The sequence below is a fragment of the Malaya genurostris genome, chromosome 2 (assembly GCF_030247185.1).
Source record: "Malaya genurostris strain Urasoe2022 chromosome 2, Malgen_1.1, whole genome shotgun sequence".
NCBI lineage: Eukaryota > Metazoa > Arthropoda > Insecta > Diptera > Culicidae > Malaya > Malaya genurostris.
The window spans coordinates 208,307,806-208,332,218 of NC_080571.1; the positions used below are offsets into that span (position 1 = coordinate 208,307,806).

The 24,413-nt window shown below is 37.6% G+C and overlaps 1 protein-coding gene across 1 annotated transcript; it reads right to left on the bottom strand.

Moving 5' to 3' along the window:
* Positions 1-14,517: 14,517 nt before the first annotated feature.
* On the bottom strand, positions 14,518-17,075 carry LOC131427304 (protein sly1 homolog). The gene is made up of 6 exons (XM_058590368.1): positions 16,909-17,075; positions 16,694-16,853; positions 16,333-16,634; positions 15,325-16,273; positions 15,089-15,230; positions 14,518-15,024 (listed from the first exon to the last, which is right to left on the bottom strand). Exons 1-6 carry the CDS (start codon positions 16,934-16,936, stop codon positions 14,701-14,703), a joined length of 1,905 nt encoding a protein of 634 aa, XP_058446351.1. The 5' UTR covers positions 16,937-17,075; the 3' UTR covers positions 14,518-14,700.
* Positions 17,076-24,413: the final 7,338 nt, after the last annotated feature.

The window sequence follows — 24,413 nt, forward strand, 5'->3', positions numbered from 1 at the left end:
ACTCATAACAAGCAACTGACAGAAGTTTTGACAAAGAATTATTTTAGTTTACTCATTGATGAGTCTACAGATGTGTCAACTAAAAAAACATTGGTCATGGTTGTTCGAACTCATAGTTGGGTTGATGATACGCTAACTATTCGGGACTATTTTTACCATGTTGCTGAGATGATAGAAACCGATGCTAAATCAATATATAGTGCAATAATTAACAAATTCGTAATGGATGATATACCGTATAAAAAAAATTTAATTGGTTTTGCGGCTGATGGAGCCAATGTCATGTTTGGATCCAACAACTCTGTTTCTGTTTTGCTAAAGATGGATTGTCCTAATTTAGTATTAATCAAATGTATATGCCATTCGTTTGCACTGTGCGCCTCTTATGCTTGTAAAAACATCCCTCCGTATGTTGAACAGATGTGTAAAGATATTTACGCATTCTTGAGCAATAGCCCTCTGAGAACTGCCAAGTTTGTAGAACTGCAGCATTTGATGGATCTTAAACCACTGAAAATGCTGCATCCTGCCGCAACTCGTTGGTTGTCATTAGAGATGGTGGTAACGAGAATCTTGGACCGATTTGATTCACTAAAAATATACTTTAGTTTTCAAGACACCTGTGTTGATGGAAAGCAAATTCAAAAAATGAAAGAAATCCAAGAATGCTTAGAAAATCCTTTAACTGAACTCTATCTGAATTTTTTGGCGTATGTACTGCCCAAAATTAATAAACTAAATCGTTTATTCCAATCTGAGAATCCTCAAATTTACCAACTAACATCGGAAACTACAAGGCTTTTAAGAAATCTATTAAATAATTTTGTGAAACCCGACTATTTGATAAAACTACAAAACGTTGCAATGGTCGATTTGAACCCAAATAATTATTGTGAGTTGGAGAAAATGTACCTAGGAATCAAAGTTCAAAGTTTGCTTGAGAAAATGAGCCAGGAGATAACAAAAGAAGAGTTGCACAAATTTAGGTTGACTGCAATGAACTTTTATATTTCTGTTGTCAACCAGATAAAAAAGCGCATCGATTTGAACGATCAAATATATAGAGGTCTCGAGATTCTTGATCCGAACAACATAAAGAGCAAAATTCACGACTCAATCTACCCGTTGTTAAAACATTTTCATCATTTACTTGATGCACGAAATACGCAGGACATAGACGACGAGTTCCGTGAAATAATTTGCAGTAACCGGGGCCCTGAAACTTCTTTCGAAGACGGAGTGAAATTCTGGAGTGAGGTATTATCAGTGCGTCGAATGGATGGTAGTTACGCGTTTCCGAACTTCCGGATGTTAGTTCCAGCTTGGTTATCTCTTCCACACTCTTCAGCTGCAGTAGAGCGAATATTCTCTACATACAATTTAAACAAGACAAAAATACGAAACAGAATGAACACAAAAAGTATGCAAGGAATTCTTTCAGCAAAGGAATACGTAAAATGTCACAAAAATGATTTAGGAATTGTTAATATTACTGACGAGGCCAGGAATCGATTTACTAATGATATGTATAACAAACGAAACGATGAAGGAAACAACTAATACATTAAAATGTTCTTGTTATTTCGCTCAGGTAGAACAATTCACGTTTCGTATCCATCGGGCAATGATTTCTGATAGATTGGTTTTTTTTTCCAGATACATAAACGATTATGTTTTTTACTTAATAAATATTCAAGTTGAAATAAATGCTATGGATGCAATTTTTATTAACGTTTTCTTTCAGTGATGGTCAATTCAACTTTTTTTGTCGTTTTAACAGCGATCAGCGACTTTTAATGTATCATCTTTGCATTGCATTGGTGTAAGTATCATTATATAAATGTAATATATATATATATATATATATATATATATATATATATATATATATATATATATATATATATATATATATATATATATATATATATATATATATATATATATATATATATATATATATATATATATATATATATATATATATATATATAAAGGGTGATTTTTTAAGAGCTTGAGAACTTTTTTAAACAATAAAACGCATAAAATTTGCAAAATCTCATCGGTTCTTTATTTTAAACGTTAGATTGGTACATGACATTTACTTTTTGAAGATAATTTCATTTAAATGTTGACCGCGGCTGCGTCTTAGGTGGTCCATTCGGAAAGTCCAATTTTGGGCAACTTTTTCGAGCATTTCGGCCGGAATAGCCCGAATTTCTTCGGAAATGTTGTCTTCCAAAGCTGGAATAGTTACTGGCTTATTTCTGTAGACTTTAGACTTGACGTAGCCCCACAAAAAATAGTCTAAAGGCGTCAAATCGCATGATCTTGGTGGCCAACTTACCGGTCCATTTCTTGAGATGAATTGTTCTCCGAAGTTTTCCCTCAAAATGGCCATAGAATCGCGAGCTGTGTGGCATGTAGCTCCATCTTGTTGAAACCACATGTCAACCAAGTTCAGTTCTTCCATTTTTGGCAACAAAAAGTTTGTTAGCATCGAACGATAGCGATCGCCATTCACTGTAACGTTGCGTCCAACAGCATCTTTGAAAAAATACGGTCCAATGATTCCACCAGCGTACAAACCACACCAAACAGTGCATTTTTCGGGATGCATGGGCAGTTCTTGAACGGCTTCTGGTTGCTCTTCACTCCAAATGCGGCAATTTTGCTTATTTACGTAGCCATTCAACCAGAAATGAGCCTCATCGCTGAACAAAATTTGTCGATAAAAAAGCGGATTTTCCGAATGGACCACCTAAGACGCAGCCGCGGTCAACATTTAAATGAAATTATCTTCAAAAAGTAAATGTCATGTACCAATCTAACGTTTAAAATAAAGAACCGATGAGATTTTGCAAATTTTATGCGTTTTATTGTTTAAAAAAGTTCTCAAGCTCTTAAAAAATCACCCTTATATATATATATATATATATATATATATATATATATATATATATATATATATATATATATATATATATATATATATATATATATATATATAAAATTTCAGTTTTGCAGACTTTTCTGGGGATTTACAGACATTTTTTAAAGGAGCTGCAGATATAACAAAAAAATACCTGGCATCTCTGCAGAAGAGTGTAGTTCCCGCTAACAGACAGACGTAGTCACGGGAGTCCTGTATATGATAAGGAATAAAGAACTGTTTGATTAACTAAACTAGTTGAAGGCTACTAATCCGAAACTGCCGATTCCACATTTTGGCGACGAGGATAATATGTAAGTATGAAATACTGTATAATAGCAATAAACTGAAGATTTCTTTGAAAACAAAATGGCTGACATAATTTGCCAAAGCTGATTCAGTAAAACAGCTTAGCAGGATAGAAGGTTTAAAAAAAAAAAAAAACAAAGAAAAGTGGAAAATTACCAAGGCTGCCAGATAGCAGATCATATTGAAGAATATACACAAATACACATGAATCGAGATATTATATTGTTAGAAACGGATTTATGAGAGCATTTCGATTGCTTCTAATGTGCTTTATTTGCTATTACAGTGACAGCGATGTATGAAGAAGAAGGCGGAATCGCCATAAGTAGGCGGAATCGCCATAAGTCGGCGAATTCGCCATGTACAGGCGGGTTCGCCATGAGCAAGCGGTATCGCAACAGAGTCGTGGGCGGAATCGCCAAAAGTGAAAATGAGACAGCAGGCGGGTTCGCCAGATACAAAGAATTGATGCTATGACTGTGTAATTGAAGAAACAAGATTGTATTCGTAAAAAAAAGAGAGTTACAGTTAAAAATCATGTAATTAATTTAAGGTTTTACTATACTTCAAATATAGTAGTTACTGCGTCATTCAAACTTTGTTTTCTTTTCATTTCTGTTCTTTTAAACAGGGCTGGCAACGATAGCCGAATAAAACCGTTTCAATCCTCAATTGAATTCTCGCAGCTTCCGTTGGCTTGGGCAAAATGGAAAAGAGATTTGGAGTCTTATTTTGAGTCAGAAAAAATAGAGTCCCAGTACGATAAAAGAGCGAAGTTGTTATATTTGGGTGGTACTGATTTAAGAGATATTTATGATAATTTACCGGATATCGCAAAGGTTTCTCATGTACTGAAGGATCCGCCATATTACGATGTTGCTATTGCTCGATTAGATGCTCATTTCGAACCATTTCGCAGGCGAACTTATGAGCGCCATCAATTCAGACAAATTACACAAACGACATCAGAACGCTTTTCTGATTTTATTTTAAGATTGCGAGCTCAGGTCAAACGATGTGAATACAACAAACCTGATGAAATGATTCTGGATCAGATCGTTGAGAAATGCGCGTCCAGCAAACTGAAACAGAAAATGTTGAAAAGGGATATGAGTTTGGAAGAGGTTGAAGCTCTGGGTACGAGCCTAGAGGAAAGCGAGCGAAAACTCAAAGAGTTTGGGGGCACACTAGGAAGAAGCGACATTCAGAATATAAACCAGTGGGTAGCTCCCAACACACAGGCCGAAAGGAATCCAAATATGAATCGATGAGTTAAGACAGTTCCAAGCAAATACGAGAATAGAACAAGGACGAGTGGAAATAGAGACATTCAACGAGGTAATATCCGGTCGGAACCCGTTTGTTTTGCGTGTGGAAGAAAAGGTCATGTAAAAGGATCGGAGTGCTGTCCAGCTAGGCGAGCAGCTTGCATGAGATGTAAAAATGTTGGGCACTTTGCCAGACAATGTCACAAACGTGCAAATTCAGGGCAGTTGATGGAGCCACCAGTCAAACGTGTAAGATTAATTCAAGAAGATAGCGGAGAGGAGAAACAAAATGAATACATATTTTTTGCGATGGGAAATAATACTTTCCGATTCAATGTTGGCGGTGTTGAAATTCCAATGACGATTGATTCGGGAGCAGCTGGTAATATTATTGACAAGACGACTTGGGACGAAATGAAGAATGCGGGAGTACTGGCGTGGAATATGACAACAAAAATTGATAAGAATTTCACATGTTATGCTGCAGAAACACCCATGGAAATTAATGGGAGTTTCATGGCTATGATTGAAGGTGGTGGTAGGAAAACTACAGCTAAATTTTACGTATCGGAAAAGGGTCAGCAATGTCTACTAGGAGATGATACGGCAAAACGTTTACAAGTTCTTAAAGTGGGTTTCGATGTCAGAAATGTTTTGAACGAATCATCCAAAGAGTTCCCTAAGTTCAAAGGGGTGGTGGTGGAAATTCCCATAAATCAGTCTGTCCAGCCAGTACAACAAGCTTATCGAAGAGCGCCTTACGCTCTTGAAGATAAAGTTGAGGAAAAGTTGAGGGTATTGTTGGCGCAGGGTATTATAGAGAAAGTTAAAGGTCCATCTTCATGGGTCTCGCCAATGGTGCCGGTTCTGAAGGAATCGGGAGATGTGCGTTTATGCATTGACATGAGACGAGCAAACCAAGCAGTGCTGCGGGAAACACACCCTCTACCTTTGATTGATGAACTGTTAGGCTCCGTGAATGGGGCGGTCGTTTTTTCGAAGTTAGACATTAAGGATGCATATCATCAAATTGAAATTTCTGAGAAGTCGCGGGAGATCACTACATTTATAACCAAGAACGGACTTTACAGATTCAAGAGGCTTATGTTTGGCATCTGTTGTGCTCCGGAAATATTCCAGAAAACAATGGAGAATATTTTAGCAGGATTAAAAGGAGTCATTGTGTACTTGGATGATGTAGTTCTATTTGGGGCAACGGAGAAAGAACATAATGAGCGGCTAAAAGCTCTTCGAAATCGTATAGATGAATACGGGATTCTTCTTAACCAGGAGAAGTGTGTGTACAATGTGAGAGAAGTCGTGGTTCTGGGTCATGTTTTAAATAAAAACGGAATAAGGCCTACAGAACATCGAATGGCAGCGATTAGATGTTTTCGAGAACCCAAAGGGGTTTCAGAGTTGAGGAGTTTTCTGGGCCTTGTAACATACGTTGGTCGATTTATACCTCACTTAGCTGCTAAAACTGAACCACTCAGGCAATTGTTGCGCGGCAATGTGATCTTTCGTTGGGAAAATGAACATCGTAAAGCTTTCAATGAAATTAAGGAAGCTATGGTAGACATAGGATATTTGGGCTTTTTTAATAAAAAAGACAAAACAAAGTTGATTGCAGATGCGAGTTCTGAGGGTTTAGGAGCGGTATTGTTGCAGGAAAACTCCGAAGGAGTATCCAGAATTATCGCTTTTGCAAGTAAAGCTTTAACTGATCTAGAAAAAAAATATTTCCAGACAGAACGCGAAGCCCTGGCCCTTGTATGGGGAGTAGAAAAATTCAGTCTATACCTGCTCGGAAGACGTTTTCAACTAATAACCGATTGCAAAGCATTGAAATTTCTCTTCAATTCAAGATCGCGTCCATGTCCAAGAATTGAGCGATGGGTCCTCCGGCTACAATCATACGATTACGACATCATACATGAACCAGGAGCCAATAATCTGGCAGATGCTCTGTCACGATTGTCGCTTAGGGTACCAAAAGCGTTCGATGTGTCAGGGGAAGCTTACATTCATCAACTACTAGAATACTCGGTGCCAGAAGCAGTAACACTAGTTGACGTTATAGAAGCTTCGCGGGAAGACGAAACTACGAGGGAACTTCGTACAGCTCTTGACACAGATATATGGAATGACAAAATCAAAAGTTATAAGCAATTTAAACCAGAGCTTCAAGTCTTGGAGGACCTAATTATGCGTGGAGATCGTCTGATAATTCCGGAGAAGCTACGACAAAAAGTTATTCTTTGTGCTCATGAGGGACATCCGGGGATAAGTGCCATGAAAAGAAGATTACGGCAAAAAGTGTGGTGGCCAAAAATTGACGAGCAAGCAGAAAAATTCGTTAAAAGTTGCAATGCATGTACTATAGTGTCAACAACAAGTCCTCCTGAACCGATGAAGCGATCGAGAATGCCGACTAGAGCATGGTCCAACGTAGCGATAGATTTCCTAGGACCCCTTCCTAGTGGCCATACTCTACTAGTAATGGTTGATTACTTCAGCCGTTTTGTTGAAGTGATAGTAATGAAAAGAATAACCGCTGAAATTACCATCCAAGCTTTATTTGAGACATTTAGTCGTTTTGGTATTCCAGAAGTTTTGCGTTCAGACAACGGTCCGCCATTTACAAGTGAAGCGCTGAGGGTATTTTGTAGCGAATATGGTATTGTGCAGGAGAAAACTACTCCGTATTGGCCACAAGCCAACGGAGAGGTTGAGAGGATGAACAACACTATTTTGAAACGACTGAGAATTAGTCAAGCGTCGGAGTCTTCTGATTGGAAGTGGGACTTGAGGAACTTTTTACTCATGTATAATTCAACACCACATTCGATTACGGGAATGGCACCATCGGCATTAATGTTCGGACGCATACTAAGAGACAAACTGCCGAGTTTACAAGAATCCACAGAAAAACTAACTGAAGGTATCCGAGATTGCGATTGGATGAGAAAGGGTACGGCTGCTGAAGTCGAAGACAGAAAGCGTCGAGCAGAGCTCAACGAGTTAAAAGAAGGTGATGTGGTAGTGGCTAAGAGGGTGATGAAAGAGAACAAACTTTCAAGTAATTTTGGTTGTGAAAAATTTGAAATAACTAAAAGAATAGGAACGGATGTAGAGCTTAAATCATTGGAAACAGGGAAGACATACCACAGGAATGTATCACATCTTAGAAAACTAAAAGACGATACAACAAAATCCAGTGCATTGGAGAAGGAAACGCCAAGTAATTTATTAGAACCGTCTACAGTACCCAACGAGATAACAAAAATTCGTGAACATAGGAATCAAAGATTACCTACTTATCTGCGGGACTATGTTTCTGTAGTGCAGTCAAACGATAAGTAAAGGGGGAGTGTGATATCCTACAAATAATAAATGAACATTTATATCAGTGTAGAGTAGTAGGAAGAGAGCGTAAAATAAAGAGTAAGGCAGAAGAGTGTAGTTCCCGCTAACAGACAGACGTAGTCACGGGAGTCCTGTATATGATAAGGAATAAAGAACTGTTTGATTAACTAAACTAGTTGAAGGCTACTAATCCGAAACTGCCGATTCCACAGGTCTTACCGAACTTCTCGATAATATTTTTGACACTGGTGTGATGTACTTTCACCCGTTTTGCAATTTCGTTGTACGTGACACCACTTTCTGAGCACCAAGTGTGCAGAATTTTCTTTCGCGTTTCTGGATCAATTCGACTCATCATTGAAACGATAAACCGTACCGAAACCAATCGATTGCGCATGTTATTGATATGTAAACAAACATGTCACCGCAAAACACACTGCAACAAATTAAGCCATTTCAGAGTAATAACTGTTTGAATGTTGCTAACTACTTATCGATACATTCCTTACAATGTCTTCGAATAAATCGCTCTCACGCACTCTCGCCTAAATACACCCAAGTGACTTTTTCATTGCTGAATATGTGTGCCCCATGCTTCTCTTATGCGAACCGTACACCAGAGTGCTCACCGGTACTTCGGTGAAAATACCTGCGTCCACCTCAGAGAATTTGAGAGCTCTGCTCTAGCACTTTGGTTCAATACAGTGCTAGAGACGAAAGAAAATAAACACGCGCTCTCATGATGCGGGTACACTTTATATAACAGTAATGTATATGTGTGATAGACGAAATCTCGTCGATTTCGTCAGTACAAGGGAAGAAAATAACTCTTGCTCTTCGTCACACAGAGGAGATGGATATCTTTGGTCATATAAGTGTATGGCTGAATGAGCCGAATGTCACTATGCCAGCTTTCGCTTTCGGAAGTACCGGCAATAGTAATCCAATGTGATAAAATGGAGCTCACTTCACTTTCGTACATATGATTAAATGGATTTTCACTAACCTCAATTCAATTTTAGTATATCAATTTAGTAGTATTATGCAGCAGAAATCTTCAAACTCTTTTCTAAACCTCTGCTATAATATATAGGAGAAAATGAATAATATGAGAAAGGTATCATTACAACAGTAGGTGGATTAAAACAGGTTATTTATCAACAAAGACAACAAGATTATCAAGATATCCAGCTCTCACATTTCGCGAACAAATCATTGTCAACATCCTTTTTTGCGAACATGCCGCCCACAGACGAGTCCACATCGAATATCGTACATAGAACAGAGATGCCATTTATACAGATTTATCAGTATTATACAGATTTTTACATGCGTCATACAGAATACAGATTTTGTACAGATTTCCCAAACTCAATAAAGATTTATACAGATTTCTCAAAAAATATTGGAAAGAACAAATTAATTTTTTTCGACTGAGGGGGCCACAGAGGCCACTTATTATACGATATTATTGTCGATCCAAAGTGTTGTCAATACCGTCAATTCAACTAGATTGGTCATTTGTGTTCGCATTTTTCGAAAACAATCTAGCGTTTGGAGCATTGAATATTGTACTGAATATTGAAATCTTGAGAAAAGAGTTCACCTTAAACAGTTTCGACTCTGCAGAGAAAGTGTTGTTGGATTGATGAACAGTTTTGATTTTTTGATAATATTTTCATCAATTCGATTAAGTTTCCGCTACACGATCAATAGTATTGTCAATACTCCTTGTATTGACAATAGTATTGCCGCGCGGTAGTAGTGACTTGATTAATGTTTCGTAATCAATGGGCGAATCACAAATTGACATTGAATATCCTAATATGGTGTTAGTATTTGAAGTTGAGCACTGAGATCCCACATCAACTTTCCAAGTCAACATTTGGAAACTATGTTTTATTGATTCTGTTTGATGAAAATTTGAAAACATTTCATTTCGTTGTTGTATCATGAGATATAAATATTGAACGCTCATTCAATTTCTCATTATAAAACCATAAAATGTTGGAAAAACATTACCTCAGCACATGTTCATTTTAAAATGTCGGTTTTATAGTGATTACAGATAAATACAGATTTTTCATTTAGAGTAATACAGATTTTCTATGAAAACATCTGGCATCTCTGACATAGAGGTAGGGGACAGAAATGTCAAATTCGTGCGCGCCAAAATAGCAGCACTGTGCACTCATACAATTGACATGATATGTTGAATGTGATGCCGTGCGATGGCGTTGCTGAACTGAAGATTGATTTCGCTCCAAGCTGACAGGGTCTTTCATTAGTCTATGCTTGATATTTTGTTTGATATATATTGCTAAACCTCCATTGGAATGTTCTCTACAGAAAAAGAATGATTTATAATACGGTATTTCATACGTCGTTTTCGCTTGAGAAAACTGAAACTGAACCAGAGTAGTTTCATCAAGCGAACACGAACACTGTGTTGGTTTCGCACTTAGCAACGGGGATTTGAGCAAACCTGATATAAAAAACCAGGTTCGAAACTGACTCGATTTGCAGTTCAATAACGTTTAAACTAGATTCGAAACTTGCTTCGAACAAACGGTTCGAAAGCAGTTAGGGTGAAACCTGGGTTAGGTTTGGCATCAAGCGAAAACGACATTAGAGAGAGCAACTATTATTATTCAACCAGGTTTCTCCTATTTATATGATATCTATAGAAGTTTTATAATTGTCAAGATCCATTAAAATTTCGTCAAATTTGGAAAGACATTCCACTGCAAAATCTTTAGGCTGTAAACCATTTCACGGTTAATTTTAACCTTTGGTTGCAATCTGACACTTGAGTGGTTATTTTGTGTCGAGTAGTTAAATTTAACTAAAACTAAAATTTCACAATTCGACGGACGGAAAGTTATTTGGGTTTATTTTCCACGGGAAATCATTTCAACTAAAGAATTAATATTAGAATTTTCATTGCATCGATCTATCAAAAATAACCATACTCTCGAGCAGGGTTATTTTCGACAACATCAAATTAACCGCTCGCGTGTCAGATTTTAACAGATTTTAAACATCATGACAGAACATCTAATGGATTACATCGAAAATCTAATAATGAAATAAGTATAAAGAAAGCGATCGTTATTCACCACTGGGTTATCCTTGTTCTAAAACCATAAATCACGCCCTCTCAGGCCATTCAATTTTGTTGGTATTTGAGCGCTTGTTGACATATTGCACGAAATATTCGTTCAATTTGCTGGAACGGTTTGTTGTGTTGGCATTAACTCGGTCATTTGTTGATGGATTGTTATAATTTAACAACCAATCGATTCGGAAACTTTTAACTTAAACATGTATGACGACGTCGTTTCAGTATTTCAATAGCATACTATTGAAAAAATGGTTGGAATCGACCTATGTTTTCACCCACCAATCCCTGTTGTACAAAATGACGTCAGCTTCTTGTGCGGCATAACAGGCTTTGCGTCATGCATAAAAAAACACCGCATCGTTCTGCGTAGTATGAAGAGAAATCTATAAATATAGGCTGCACAATATTTCTTTGCCTAGTTGATGTTTAACCGTGAATGAAACAAGTAGCTCGTCCAGTGAGCTGATGACTGAATTGTATATGCGTTCACTTGCTGGATTGTCGCTTTTGCATTATGTGTTGGTGAAATTTCCTGTTGTCTGCGCAACACCGTTTTCGCTTGAGTATCTTATATATCATCTAGCTATTGAAGAACCGAATCAGCGTGGTTACCGATTCTTTTGAAATATCCCATGTATTTGGCAAATTTTTGGTCAATTTTGCCATTAAAAATGCCTTACACTTCGCTTCCAATTTAAAACATGCAAAACTTCGGTGTCAATTTAAAACATGCAAAACTAATCGCGTAACATTTTTCTGTCATAATTTTGAACGCTTATAACTCAGTCATTTGTTGATGGATTTATATAATTCAACAACCAATCGATTCGGAAACATTTAACTTAAACTTATGAGATAACGTCATTTGAATATTTCAATTGCATACCATTGAAAAATTGGTTTGAACTGAGTATTTTATTTTGGTTCTCTGGTGACTATCAGGCCAATTTAGAATTATCGGCGATAGATTTTTTGGATCTAATTTGTTGCGCTTGTTCCTCGATGATTTGTTAATGGATTTTCCTCATTTAAATGATTCCAAAGCTTAAATATTATAAGCTTAAAAATGTTTTAATTTGTCAACGGATCGGTTTGCATACATAATGCATAAATCTCCATTCCCATACGAACAAAACCCTAGAAACGTTCCATTTTTAATGTTATTGTGCTCGGTCGTGTCTTGAATACAACCCTCTAATTTTTTCTCTTGAAAAATAGTGTGAAAATTAAGTGTTACCTTTACATAGAAAGAAAATTTGTTGTTATTCTACGTGAAGTAGAAGTATTGTGCAGGTATGTTGTGTTAGTTTAAACAAATAAGTGGAAAAAACTTCAGAAATTCTGCAGTAAAACTAGTCCAACGGGGCTCCAACTCCTCATGGTAAAAATGGCTCAACAATGGACCTTTGTCTGCCGGGTTTGTTGAACGAAAAATATGGCATTCGGTTCAACGGTCTGTTTTAAAAACGGCAAACGAAGGTCCCGTGTTGGCCTCCCGTTGAACGATTGATTGGACTTTCAGTGGACCAATGATCCAAAGTATTGGACCAATGGAGGACCACCGTAGAACGTTTTTTTCTAAGCGGGTAGATAGCGTGTTTTATTATGGCATAACACTTTGGGTAAACTGACATTTACCTAGATTTTGAGGTCATCACTCGGTACCTAAAATTGGGGCGATGCACTTTAGTTGATTTTGGGTAGGGTTTTGACCCAAAATCAGGTAGCGGCTGGTTAGAGTGATGGTTGCTATCATTACAGAACATCTAATCAATTATATCGAAAATCGATTAGTTACAAATGACAGTCAATCGATCGTTATTCGCCACTCGGCTTTCAGTGTTCTAAAAACATCAAACACGCGAACCAAAGAGAATTACCGCAGTTCGACGAAGCTTGTGTTCAAGATTTCGCTTGCACTGGACAAACATATGCCAGAGAGCCTAAATGTATGTAATTATAATGATAACAATACCCGCTCTTCATTTTGGCCACCTGGGCAGCCATGGCCACCAGACGGCTACCAAAATTGTGTCAGTGACGGCTGTCAAATTCAATTTTGCAAAACATAGTCGCCTGTATCTTAGCCGAGCATTTTCATCCTTTCACCTTCACTGAAAATGTCAAAGATTTCGATGTGGAAAAATCCTGGTGGATACGGTTGTATCGTTTGAGTTGTTTGTCTGGCAGCGGTGAGGCAGTCGGTAACCATAAGGTCTGCCAGCCATATTTTTCCCACTGGCAGCGTTTAGTCAGCCATCTGGCAGCCATGTCCATGCGGGTAGGTGTCGCTTGAAACACGAGATTATCACCCCGATTCTGCAATCCGACGGATTTGTGATACGAACGAATCAACACTTCGAATTTTGCATTCTTTATTCCGTTCGACTTGTATGATTCGATCGACTCTTGTTCGGGAACACTTGAAATTTCGAACACTACTTACACGTTCTATATAATTTATATTATTGATTTCTTAGTAAACAAAACCGTCACGCTTGTATAAACAAATAAGAACGATTCTAAACCGAACATAAGTAATACGTTGATCGTCGTAATGTTCGGAAATTTATCAACTCGAACAAATGTTATTCGTGTTCATACTCAACTCGAACGGAATGCAGAATGGAAATTGCACATTCGATCGGAATATTTCGAATCAATCGACGTACAGAATAGGGGTGAATCACCCCCATCCTGTACTTCGATCGAATTAGAATTTTTCGATCGGATGTGAAAATTTGCATTCTGTAATTCGCTCGAGTTATGTATTTGTATGAAAAACTCAAACTCGATCGAGATACAGTTTTAGTATTCGATCGAAATAATCCGATGGAAACGAAATATCGGTGAGAATGATCCAAAAAGAATTTTCGCAATTTCTGAGTCAAGTTGAATGAAGTATATCGTTGTTATACTTTGAAAATTTATAATTGTTCAGTAATGATATCATGAGATCAACTCTTGCTTGTCCCATGTGCAAAGTAACCGCATATCAGTCATGTTCAGTGCAAATTTAAAAAAACCGTGAAGGATTGGTACAGTTGCACCAAGATTTAGCGACCTACACTAAACAAAAATATAAAAATAAATATGTAATTACTAAAAGCACAACATCAGCGAACAAATTTCTGAATCACCCTAACATTTCTGGTGTACAAGTAACGTCTTCCGTTTCTTCCTTCTGAATCAGGTAACTTCTGTAAGATGATTGCACGCAAGCCACGCCGAATAAAAACGGTGTTTATGCTCAATTACGTCAATCTACCGCCGCAGTCCGTACCCAAATTTGGTAGAACAAATCAATTTGATCATAATTATGCTGTTACAGTGTTGCCTTCATCCTTGCGTTCGTAGCAGATCAATCTTTGCACTTGTGCGGTCTCGCGATAAATGGCTAGTAATGTATTCATTTACTCTTAACTATTTTTGGAAGACCGGATGGTGATATCGCCGACTGCTTTCGCGGAAGTATATAATTAATTTCGAAGTGTTAGTAATAAAACATTGCGCTCTTGTTTATCGCTTTTGCTAAATAGCTGGAAAGTATCGTATATTTATTGCATAACCTATTAAATAGCTACGAAAAAAAAACAGGCTAACAAGTGTAACTGTCGCAGTAGTTACTAGTACCTCAGTGAACCAACCATCCACCTCCTCCGAACGTCAACAAACATCCCGATGCATCTAGCAATCCGTTACGCACCACCCCCTATCTCTTGACCCAACAACGATAGTTGCTTCAGAAACTGTTTCGCGTTTGTCAACGTTGACGCTCCGTAAATAATCCTCCGATTGCCGGCGGCAGTTTGTTTCGATTTGATGAAATCTACCAAATTCTGATACTCGATATAATTTCCACCACCGACCATGAACACGACAGCATCTTGGAATGGTGCTCGATTTTTCGGCAACACGTCACCTCCCTTCAGCAACTTCGGATCCAAGTAGAGATAGTCGTCCAGTTCGCCACCGGCACGGCATTCCATCAACTGCTCGGTAATTTTCGTGACCGGAAGGTTCTAGCGAGAAAAAAAATTACCTCAGTTGGCTTCAGTAAATTATCATGAATATCATCACACTTACGTGTCGTTTCACGACTAGATTTTTGACACCTTCCATCACAAACGACGATCCTTGAGTCACTAACTTGGAAAACATGGACACCGTTTTAGTTCCACTTCCTTCGTACTGGTTAGGGTTTGTCACTGTGCTTTTCATTATACTCCTAGAACGCAGAAAAAAAATTCATACAGTTGTAATTTCACTTTCAGTCATAATTCATTGATGCCAATAACCCGAACGGCCTGACAAATACTCACTTCCATCTTCGTACGTACGGCATCGGAGTCAGATCGCAGCCACACTCCCTCAACACTTGCTCTAGCTTCTGATACTCGACGTCCACCACGTTGCTGCAAATGTAGTAGATGATGAACAGTCGCATCTTGTCTTCGGGCGTTCCGAACTCGGGATCCCGCAGTACATCGACCAATGCCCGATCGAGCGCCTGTTTGGACATAATTTTTTCCTCTAACTCGAAGAAAGAATCCAACCGCCGAGCTTTGATGAAGTTCAGAACGGCCGTCGCAATTTTCGTGTGCATATCGATTAACCGTTTCTTTTCCATCAGCTGTGGCAACGAATTTACTGCACTGGTCAGCTTGGCCGTATTGTCATTAACCATCGAAAATGCCACATCCGTTTCACCATCGATTCCCATTGTTGATTTCAGTTTTTTGATTTCATCTTCCGAAGATCGGTACTGTTCCAGTTCTTCCTGTATCGCTTCGGCCACCATCGGAAATGGACTGCCTTTGTGCGAACTCCAGAATTTATCTTTTGAATCCAGATCACAGGCCTTCATCTTCGATTTGGCCCCACTGGAAGCCGCTTTTTCACTGTCCTCCTCCACAATCACCCGATTGAGAGACAGTTCCAAAACATCATGAGCCAAAGCTTGATATGTCCACGTGTGATGCAGTGGCGTGGCCATATCCACATTTCGATCCATCAAAATCAACACCGGGCGCTGAAAGCTAAATGTCCCCGTTTGAGTTGCATCCATGTGAAATAGGTTGTTTCGTGCATCCCACAGATTTTCACGTAATTTTTTCTCCAATTTACGTGCCACCATTTCGGCAGCAGAGTTTTTTGGACAACGTATAATGGGAACGTTTCCAAGTGTTACAAATACCGAAAATAGACTGTCCACTATACTGTCCATTATACCTTCCATTTCGAAATCTTGCGTATTTGCCCGGTTAATAGCTGAAACATAAATCAAATTTGCAGACTAACTCACAAAACAAACTCACAATCAACCATACCGTAATACGACAGCAAATCACTGTTCTGATGTTTCAGCACGAACATGTCGTCCTCGAGTGTAATGAAATTTACGTACTGATCGTAAACCTTGTGTATATTGGCCACACATCCGGCCTGCAAGGCGGCTGCGGCTAAATCTTCCAACCGTTGCCGGGAAATCGGTGAAATGAAGTTCAAGTGGTACACATCGTATAGTCCGTTCTGAAAATCCTGTGCTATGCGGCCCAGGTTCTCCTCGGTAGGGGCACAAAAATAGATTGCTGGCACGTCCGGAATCGAGTCTCGATCCGAGTGAATTTGACTGAAAGATGAAAAATATAATCGCTCTTTCCAAACCCGAATCGATTATCGCCTACTCACATATGTAACGTCACACCCAGTTCACGCAACTCCCGGATGGCGATCAAAGGTGAAATAATATCCTGTCCTATGCGGTCATAGATCAGAAGTTTCCAAACTGGTTCCGCGGCTAAAACTTTTGTTTGAGGCTGATTCAAGTTTAGCATTTGCTTAATCGCATCTGCAAAAAAAAACACTGGTCCAATAGTACTGGCAAGTAAACGAAATATACGTACTTATCTGCCTGTCTTTTAGGGTCAGCATCTTGTCACTAAACTTGATAGCAATTATAAGAACTAACTAAAGTTTTTTGAAATTTAAAATCAATTATTCTAACAATTATACAAGGATCGAACCAGCAACATGAATTTCGTATCTAAAATACATTCGTGGACAAAAATATTGAAATGACGTCGATGCTGTCAACAGAAACTGTCATTCTAGTACTACGAATAAAGTTTAGCTCGATGTGCACTACCGAATGTTTTATATACACGCTGCCAGGAGATTAAAGAATATCGAATAGTTTCAACACACAGATTCCCACTTGCACTTGACGGGCAGATTTCTCCCCAGGACAACCGTCTCACGGTAACGAGTGGCATGATTTTTCCGGCCTTTTTATGTTTGAAGACGGTATGGGGAAGAAAATTGTAAACATCTAGCGTGTCAGAATCATCCGCCGAATCGTGTCCAGTTGCTATAACCGAGAACAAAGTTTTATTTCATACTTACCAAGAGGGGAGTATTTGATATCTTGGAAAAATTAAACTATGTAACCACATATTAGCTCTGAAATAGAATTTATAGTCATGTTATGTTCCTATGTTTAGTTGCGGGGATCCCAGCGCCATATTCTACTTCGTAAGAAAATTACAAACACAACCAAAACCGCCATATCGCGCCACCATTGTTAATTCTACATCGTGCGACTTTCCATGTCTGCCGTTATTCTGGCAGAAGTCCGGAACAAGGCTGATATCACCATTTAAAATTAAACCGACATTTTCAATCGTCTTTCATATTTGATTTATTCTCTTTGAAAGCTCAAATGACGAGAAATCACCCAAGTAACCTCAACGCACTATAACTTTACATTATTTCAGCTTTATAAATTCGCGTAAAGAAATTGATTAAATGCAGCGGAGTTACAGGATCTGACAGGTGAAGCAGGCATTGCCCATTATTGAAGTAGCTATAATGCAAATATCTACTTTATCGATGATTACAATTTCAGCTGTAGATTATAAATGTCACAATGTCACACGCTTAAATAATGAGTTACGAATTAATTTCAAATATTGAAAAAGATATTAAATATTCAACACAAATAAATGAAGATCACTATAGTCCAATCCACGTGCGAATGTGTTGGTGTGGCTATTCTCAGCAGTTGAAAGGTTAATGCTAGAGTATGTCGAAATAACCCAGTGAATTTTGTCGAGCCGCATCGTGCTAATTATTGAAGACATATATGCAATAAAAAACACTGCAATGCCAAGAGAACAGTTGAGAAAGACATAAAATCGTTCATGAAACTATATATCACGTAATGGAACTGTTTTCTACTTGGTTCATTAGTTCATAGCTTACGAAATTCTATATGCATTTTTCGCAGTGCATGATTATGAGTCAAAAATGTTTTACCTCAGTGTAAAATTGAACCCACAACAAACTTTGACTTCGGCTCGCACACATTCTAATTTCGTATATGAATAGATCTGCGCACTCTGCATCGGTGTGAGTAACAGAGACGTCAAATTGCTCAATAATTGTTGTTTATGGCGTATGATTATTATATTTATTTTAATTTGAACCCATAAACCGTGGCTCTCTGGTTTCGTAGTTCGCACCTTTCACCTAGAACCTTGACATGTTTTGTTCGTAGATAAGAATCTTACTTTATCACTAATAGCATTGTAGTATTTTCACAATTTCTCATAACATTTATATAAGTTACCAATCCATAACGCTGCACAATGTTAAGTGTTGTTTTCGAATGTTTCGATGTAAGTAAAAGGCAAATTTTCCTTGGTAATCCATTTTACTTCTGTACTACCGACACATATTGGTAAATAAAGGTAAATTTAGACTAGCTTGAAATTATTACTACTCCACTTTCTATCAATACCAAGACATTAATTCAATGCAGCTATTCGATATCCTTACACTTTTATTATTAAAGTTTCGTTGCCTTAAAATATAGCATTGAATGTCGATATATAGCACGGCAGAAAGTTGTTTTAAGATAATGCTCAGTTACATTTTGAATGCAAATGTAATGCACATTGCTTTGAAGTATGTAGGATTAGTGTAAATATACAATAACAATGTAAAAATAGAGTGCAGTGATATAATGCATACGGTTACTCGGGTGTAACTTATACGTAGCTTTTTACTTTTTTATTTATGACTTCTGGTCAGTCAGTAATTTTTACTTTTTTCGGTTTTTAACGATATTAAACTAACTGGAGATTATAAGAGGAGAAAGAATATGAAATCATAGAGCCATAGTACTCAAGGAAGAGCAAGGATGTGAAGAATAAAGTGCGGAAAAGTGAGACGTGACAAGGGTCATTTAAGTAAGCAGAAGGCTTCTCGTATCTAAACTTTTACCTTCTACCAGAGGAGTCGAACTTAGGCATTTAGCGATACGAGTCATTCGAATCTCTGATATGTCAGAAAGTAAAGGCAAAGGTCATTTGCCATTTACTGTCCGAACCGGCAAAAGTAAAGTTACGAGAAGTTGTCACATTCTGCCCACGACGGTTTCTCACACAATGTGTTTTCATTGTGTTGATATGTTCTCATACAGTTAGTTATAACACCGGAATGGAAGATTTGTCCGAAACTATTGCTTGAGTGCCTGGAGTTGTAGCGTATGGCTATGCGTCCCAGGGTGCAAGCGGCGCACGGACAGCGCTCCATTCATCGCTGTGTGTGATGGAATCCCATCAAATTTTTTTACTTTTTACTTTTTTATTTATGACTTCTGGTCAGTCAGTAATTTTTACTTTTTTCGTTTTTTTAACGATATTAAACTAACTGGAGATTATACGAGGAGAAAGAATATGAAATCATAGAGCCATAGTACTCAAGGAAGAGCAAGGATGTGAAGAATAAAATGCGGAAATGTGAGACGTGACAAGGGTCATTTAAGTAAGCAGAAGGCTTCTCGTATCTAAACTTTTACCTTCTACTAGAGAATGTGACAACTTCTCGTATCTTTACTTTTGCCGGTTCGGACAGTAAATGGCAAATGACCTTTGCCTTTACTTTCTGACATATCAGAGACTCGAATGACTCGTATCGCTAAATGCCTAAGTTCGACTCCTCTGGTAGAAGGTAAAAGTTTAGATACGAGAAGCCTTCTGCTTACTTAAATGACCCTTGTCACGTCTCACTTTTCCGCACTTTATTCTTCACATCCTTGCTGTTCCTTGAGTACTATGGCTCTATGATTTCATATTCTTTCTCCTCTTATAATCTCCAGTTAGTTTAATATCGTTAAAAAACTGAAAAAACTTATACGTAGCGTGCAACCTTTCACTGCACATACAACTGACTATCTTTGCCAGACAGTTTTCAGATATCCTGTAGGAATTCCGGCAAAAATTTGGCAACAATGCACACCCCGTTCCAAGCAGAAGATTCTTGCCATACAAGAATGACAGAATTGTTTTGAACCGGTTCGCTATGTTTAGTACCTTTTTCGATCAGATTTTTTAAGACTATGACCAACATTATCAGATCCGAATCGGCGAGAAATTTTCATTCGGAATTCCATGTGGAAATCATGTGGAATTCCGAATCAACTCCAACTCCAGTTCAACAACCGATTCCGAAAGAATTTCGCCTACAATCGGTTGATTCGGAAATCTGTCGGAATAGAGTGAGAAGATGCGGACTTAATTGTCAATTTGTCTTATTTTTCTTCTTTCCCGATTTTGAACGCTTTCGTACTGATTTTCAGTTTATTTTTAAATGAAAACATTACATAACTGAATATACACATTTAAATCTTCATGTTTTTCGGATACACATAACTAGTAAAGAACCAGTTCTTCTTAGAATTCCAACATAAACTGTTGAAATTCGCTGGAAAATAATAAAACGGCCTACCTTAGTCAGCATCATCCATTCCTCTAGGTGAAGTGTAGTGAAATGACTTAAGTCGCCTAGATTTTACACTAACACATTCATAAAATGAGCGAATATTCAATGACATTTATAATGTCACTGTCAATCAGGTTGGTCGAGCAGCCAATTCAGGCCAAAATTCTAGCACTGAACCGATCGAGCACTGAAAAATCATGCAGTCGAGTAAGAATTCATTGCGCATTCCGTCATTTCAATAATGTGGGGAAGAGCAATTGCATTGATCATGATTACCCAAGAGAAATACAGTTTCACTACAATGTTTGTACTTATTATTACAATTAATTTCAAAAATTCATCCGCTCCACAACTAATAGGTTGGAATTTGTTGATATGATAATGAAACCGACGGGCAGATTATAATTTTATATCACTGAATCGAAAATGCGTGTTGATAAAAATAAAAATGCGTCATGTCTTCAATTGAAACTTTCGAAAACAAAATGCGTGATAAAATCTTATTCTTTGAAACAATGCAATGAATTTGGTGATATGATAATAATAAATGCGTATTGATAATTATTGATCGTCGTATTGATTCCTCCTGTCATCAATTGAAACTTTTGAAAATAAAGTACGTAAAAAAACGTGCAATAAAATCTTACTCTTCGGAATAATGCATAAAGAATACACCAATGCATCATCCGAAAATATTCACTTCACGCGACTGAATAAACCGGGATTATAGTTATGTTTACTTCATCCTACACGGAAAGAAATCCGTTACTGCTGTCATGATTAGAAAATCATGAAACCAATTATTTTTACCATGATCAATGAGTCTTCTCCCATAAAAATTTATCATGGTCCGAAAATGCGTTACTCGAGGAATGTATTTCTTTCAAATCTCGTAACCTCAATGTTCTACCCGGATATCACTTTGAAGTGATGTGATGGATTGCTAAATTGATTAATGGTAAGGTAAAAAGCAGATATTGAAAAGCTAGAACTACTGAAAATTTTTACTTGACCATGAAGCATATTCATTTCATATTGGTTTCGTTTTACCCACCGGCTGACAGAGAATTGACAACATAAAGATAATGAACCAAAAATTGACATCATAAGGGACAAAGCACGGCTATGCTTTTCATTTGGCAGACATCAACGTTACATTTTGTATGAATGTATCTTAATACATTCTTACACGTTTGACGTGACTGTTGTTGTTAAAATAAATTCGACTGTGACCATCTAAAAAAAACTAAATATTTTAAATAAGACGATTTTTTTAAAACATAAATAAAAATGCAAACTCGTTCCGCGGTATTTGCAAGAGTTCGACATAGAGTTTGTTTTTCAGAGGTTTGATTCACACAAAATCGAAACTGAAGCAATGAACGCAAGTAAACACGTTTTAGGCGTCGTCGGTTTTTCAAAAACATAATATTTCAATTGTAAATTATTCAGATTGGAAAAAATTTATCGTAATTTTTACTATTTGGCTATTCAAATGTATATCATTAGATGCCTCCGAGAAGATTCGAGAACTTTTAATCGAGGTGTATTATCGTAACATGAAAATATACTATTTTTCACAAATCATGATTCGTTTTGTTCATTTATAGAATCGAAATTTTGCCCGTGTATACACTTAAATTTTCTTGCTGAATCTCTGCAAAAAATACCAAAATTTGCACAGCCGAGTGCTCGATAATCGTCTCGGCAAAATGTATAATTAATGATTTTTTCATTATTGTATGAAATAAATATCACAAAAGCTAATGTTGGTGAAAGGGGTGTTTTATTGATGTTTATTTCAATTCAGCAAACAAAAATAGTGCAAACACCAGAAGGAAAAAATTGTTTCTAGTGCTCCTTAACTCCTCTAGCTGGAAAAAAGCGGATATTTATAAATATATGCAAAGTAGATAGTATTTTATCTCACTTATATTTCCATAAAATATACAAATCTTCATCCTTCATCCAATTTACATGTTTTCCAGTTCCACGAGCAATGGCGAGGTGATGCGACGTGAATCGAAAAGAGACATTAGATGACAACTATCTCACCGAGTTTCACTAAAAGCTAACTCACTGTTCGTATTTCCGGTAAACGGTTTTGCTGATCTCGGTATATTTGTTGTTTACTGACAAGTTCAGTGTAATATTATGCCTAACTTCGGCAAAAGAACGCGTTGTACCGAGATATCAGCATATTACTTTAACGATTTTCGAAGAAGAGCATGTGGATTATTGAATGATCAGTAAAGTGTTGCCGATCTAATTCGGCATTTCATTATGCCGAGCTCGAGAAACGGTTTTAAGTGTGTAAGATATTTTCCTGTTTATGATCGTACGTGCACTGTTGTCAAAACAACCATGACGAAAATCGAATGAAATCAAACAGAAGAAATGAAGGAAATGAAATTGTTAAATGTTTTTTTTAAACAAAATTTTTATTCTGGCCTTTTTGCGTAAAAGCTTTACGTAGCCGATTGGTTTACATTTTTGTTACTCAAAAAAAAATTTTTTTTTTGCTATTGGATCTCGTTGCCATCCTTTTTCTAGGGGGAGATGAGTTTCCATTTCCATCCAACGAGGATCGGGGGTCACTTCGTCCGCGGCTTATCTCATCATCCATTGCTTCATCGTCGGTGTTGTGTGTAATTTCCGTTTTATTTTCGTTGTCCTTGTTGATCGTAGTTTTGGGCTCGTTGAGAGTTGCTGTAGATGCGCCTTGTTGTACATTGGTTGCAGTTACTGGTTGGTTGGAGGGTAAGCTGTTAACTGCAGCTGGTGTACATTGTTCTATAGGGGTTTCGTTGGAGGGGATACTTCACTGTTGTTGGTGACTGTCACAGGTGTACTGGGGTTGCTTGGGGTTGGTGTGAAGGAAGCACCGTTGTCCTTTGGTGTGGTTGTCTCCTTGTCCAGTTTATCACATGGCTTACCGTAGTGAACAGCTTTTTGGCAATATTGACATGTGGCCATCTGATTGTCATAGGTAACAAGTGATTTGCACGGAATTCTTGTATCCTGACCGAAAGTCACATAAGAATGTATGAGCCTCTTCAAGGGCATGCGTAACAAACGTACGCCATTTAGAATACCGGGGAAAAAGTTCATCCACTTTTCTTTATCGATAGAGAGAATCTCTCCGTATTGGGACATAGTTTTGCGAATATAAGAATCGGTGACGCTTGAGGGAAGATCATGCACACGCACTTCTATAGCACTATCTTCCATATATACTGGAATGTTGTACCTAATGTTCTCGTGCTCCACATAGTGCACATTGTTATTGTCTTTTGCGAATTGAATTGCATCCAACTCTTTATAAAAGTGGATGTAAACAACATTATTCGACTTATTGCATTGAAGTAAATGCACACGTTTAATGTCAAGATGCATTTGCTTCTTAAGCAAACCTTCAAGTTCTCGTATCGAAGGTCGAATTTTGCACTGCCTGAAGTTAACAACAATTGTATTCTCTCGTGTCAGCGGTAGCTTTTGTTCGTTTGGTTCACTAATTTCGAGGTCGTTCTATTGTTCACTACACAATACTGTACTTGGTTTCTTCCGTCCCGAACGTAAGCGGTTTTGTTATATCGACTGACTTGGATGAGATGAATTCAGGTAA

Coding starts and splice junctions, on each gene's coding strand:
- LOC131427304 (XM_058590368.1), bottom strand. CDS start 16,936: ATGCTGACCCTAAAAGACAGGCAGATAA. Junction 16,635..16,693: donor CTGGGTGTGACGTTACATAT/GTGAGTAGGCGA, acceptor TTCATCTTTCAG/TCAAATTCACTCGGATCGAG. Junction 15,025..15,088: donor ATCTAGTCGTGAAACGACAC/GTAAGTGTGATG, acceptor TTTTCTCGCTAG/AACCTTCCGGTCACGAAAAT.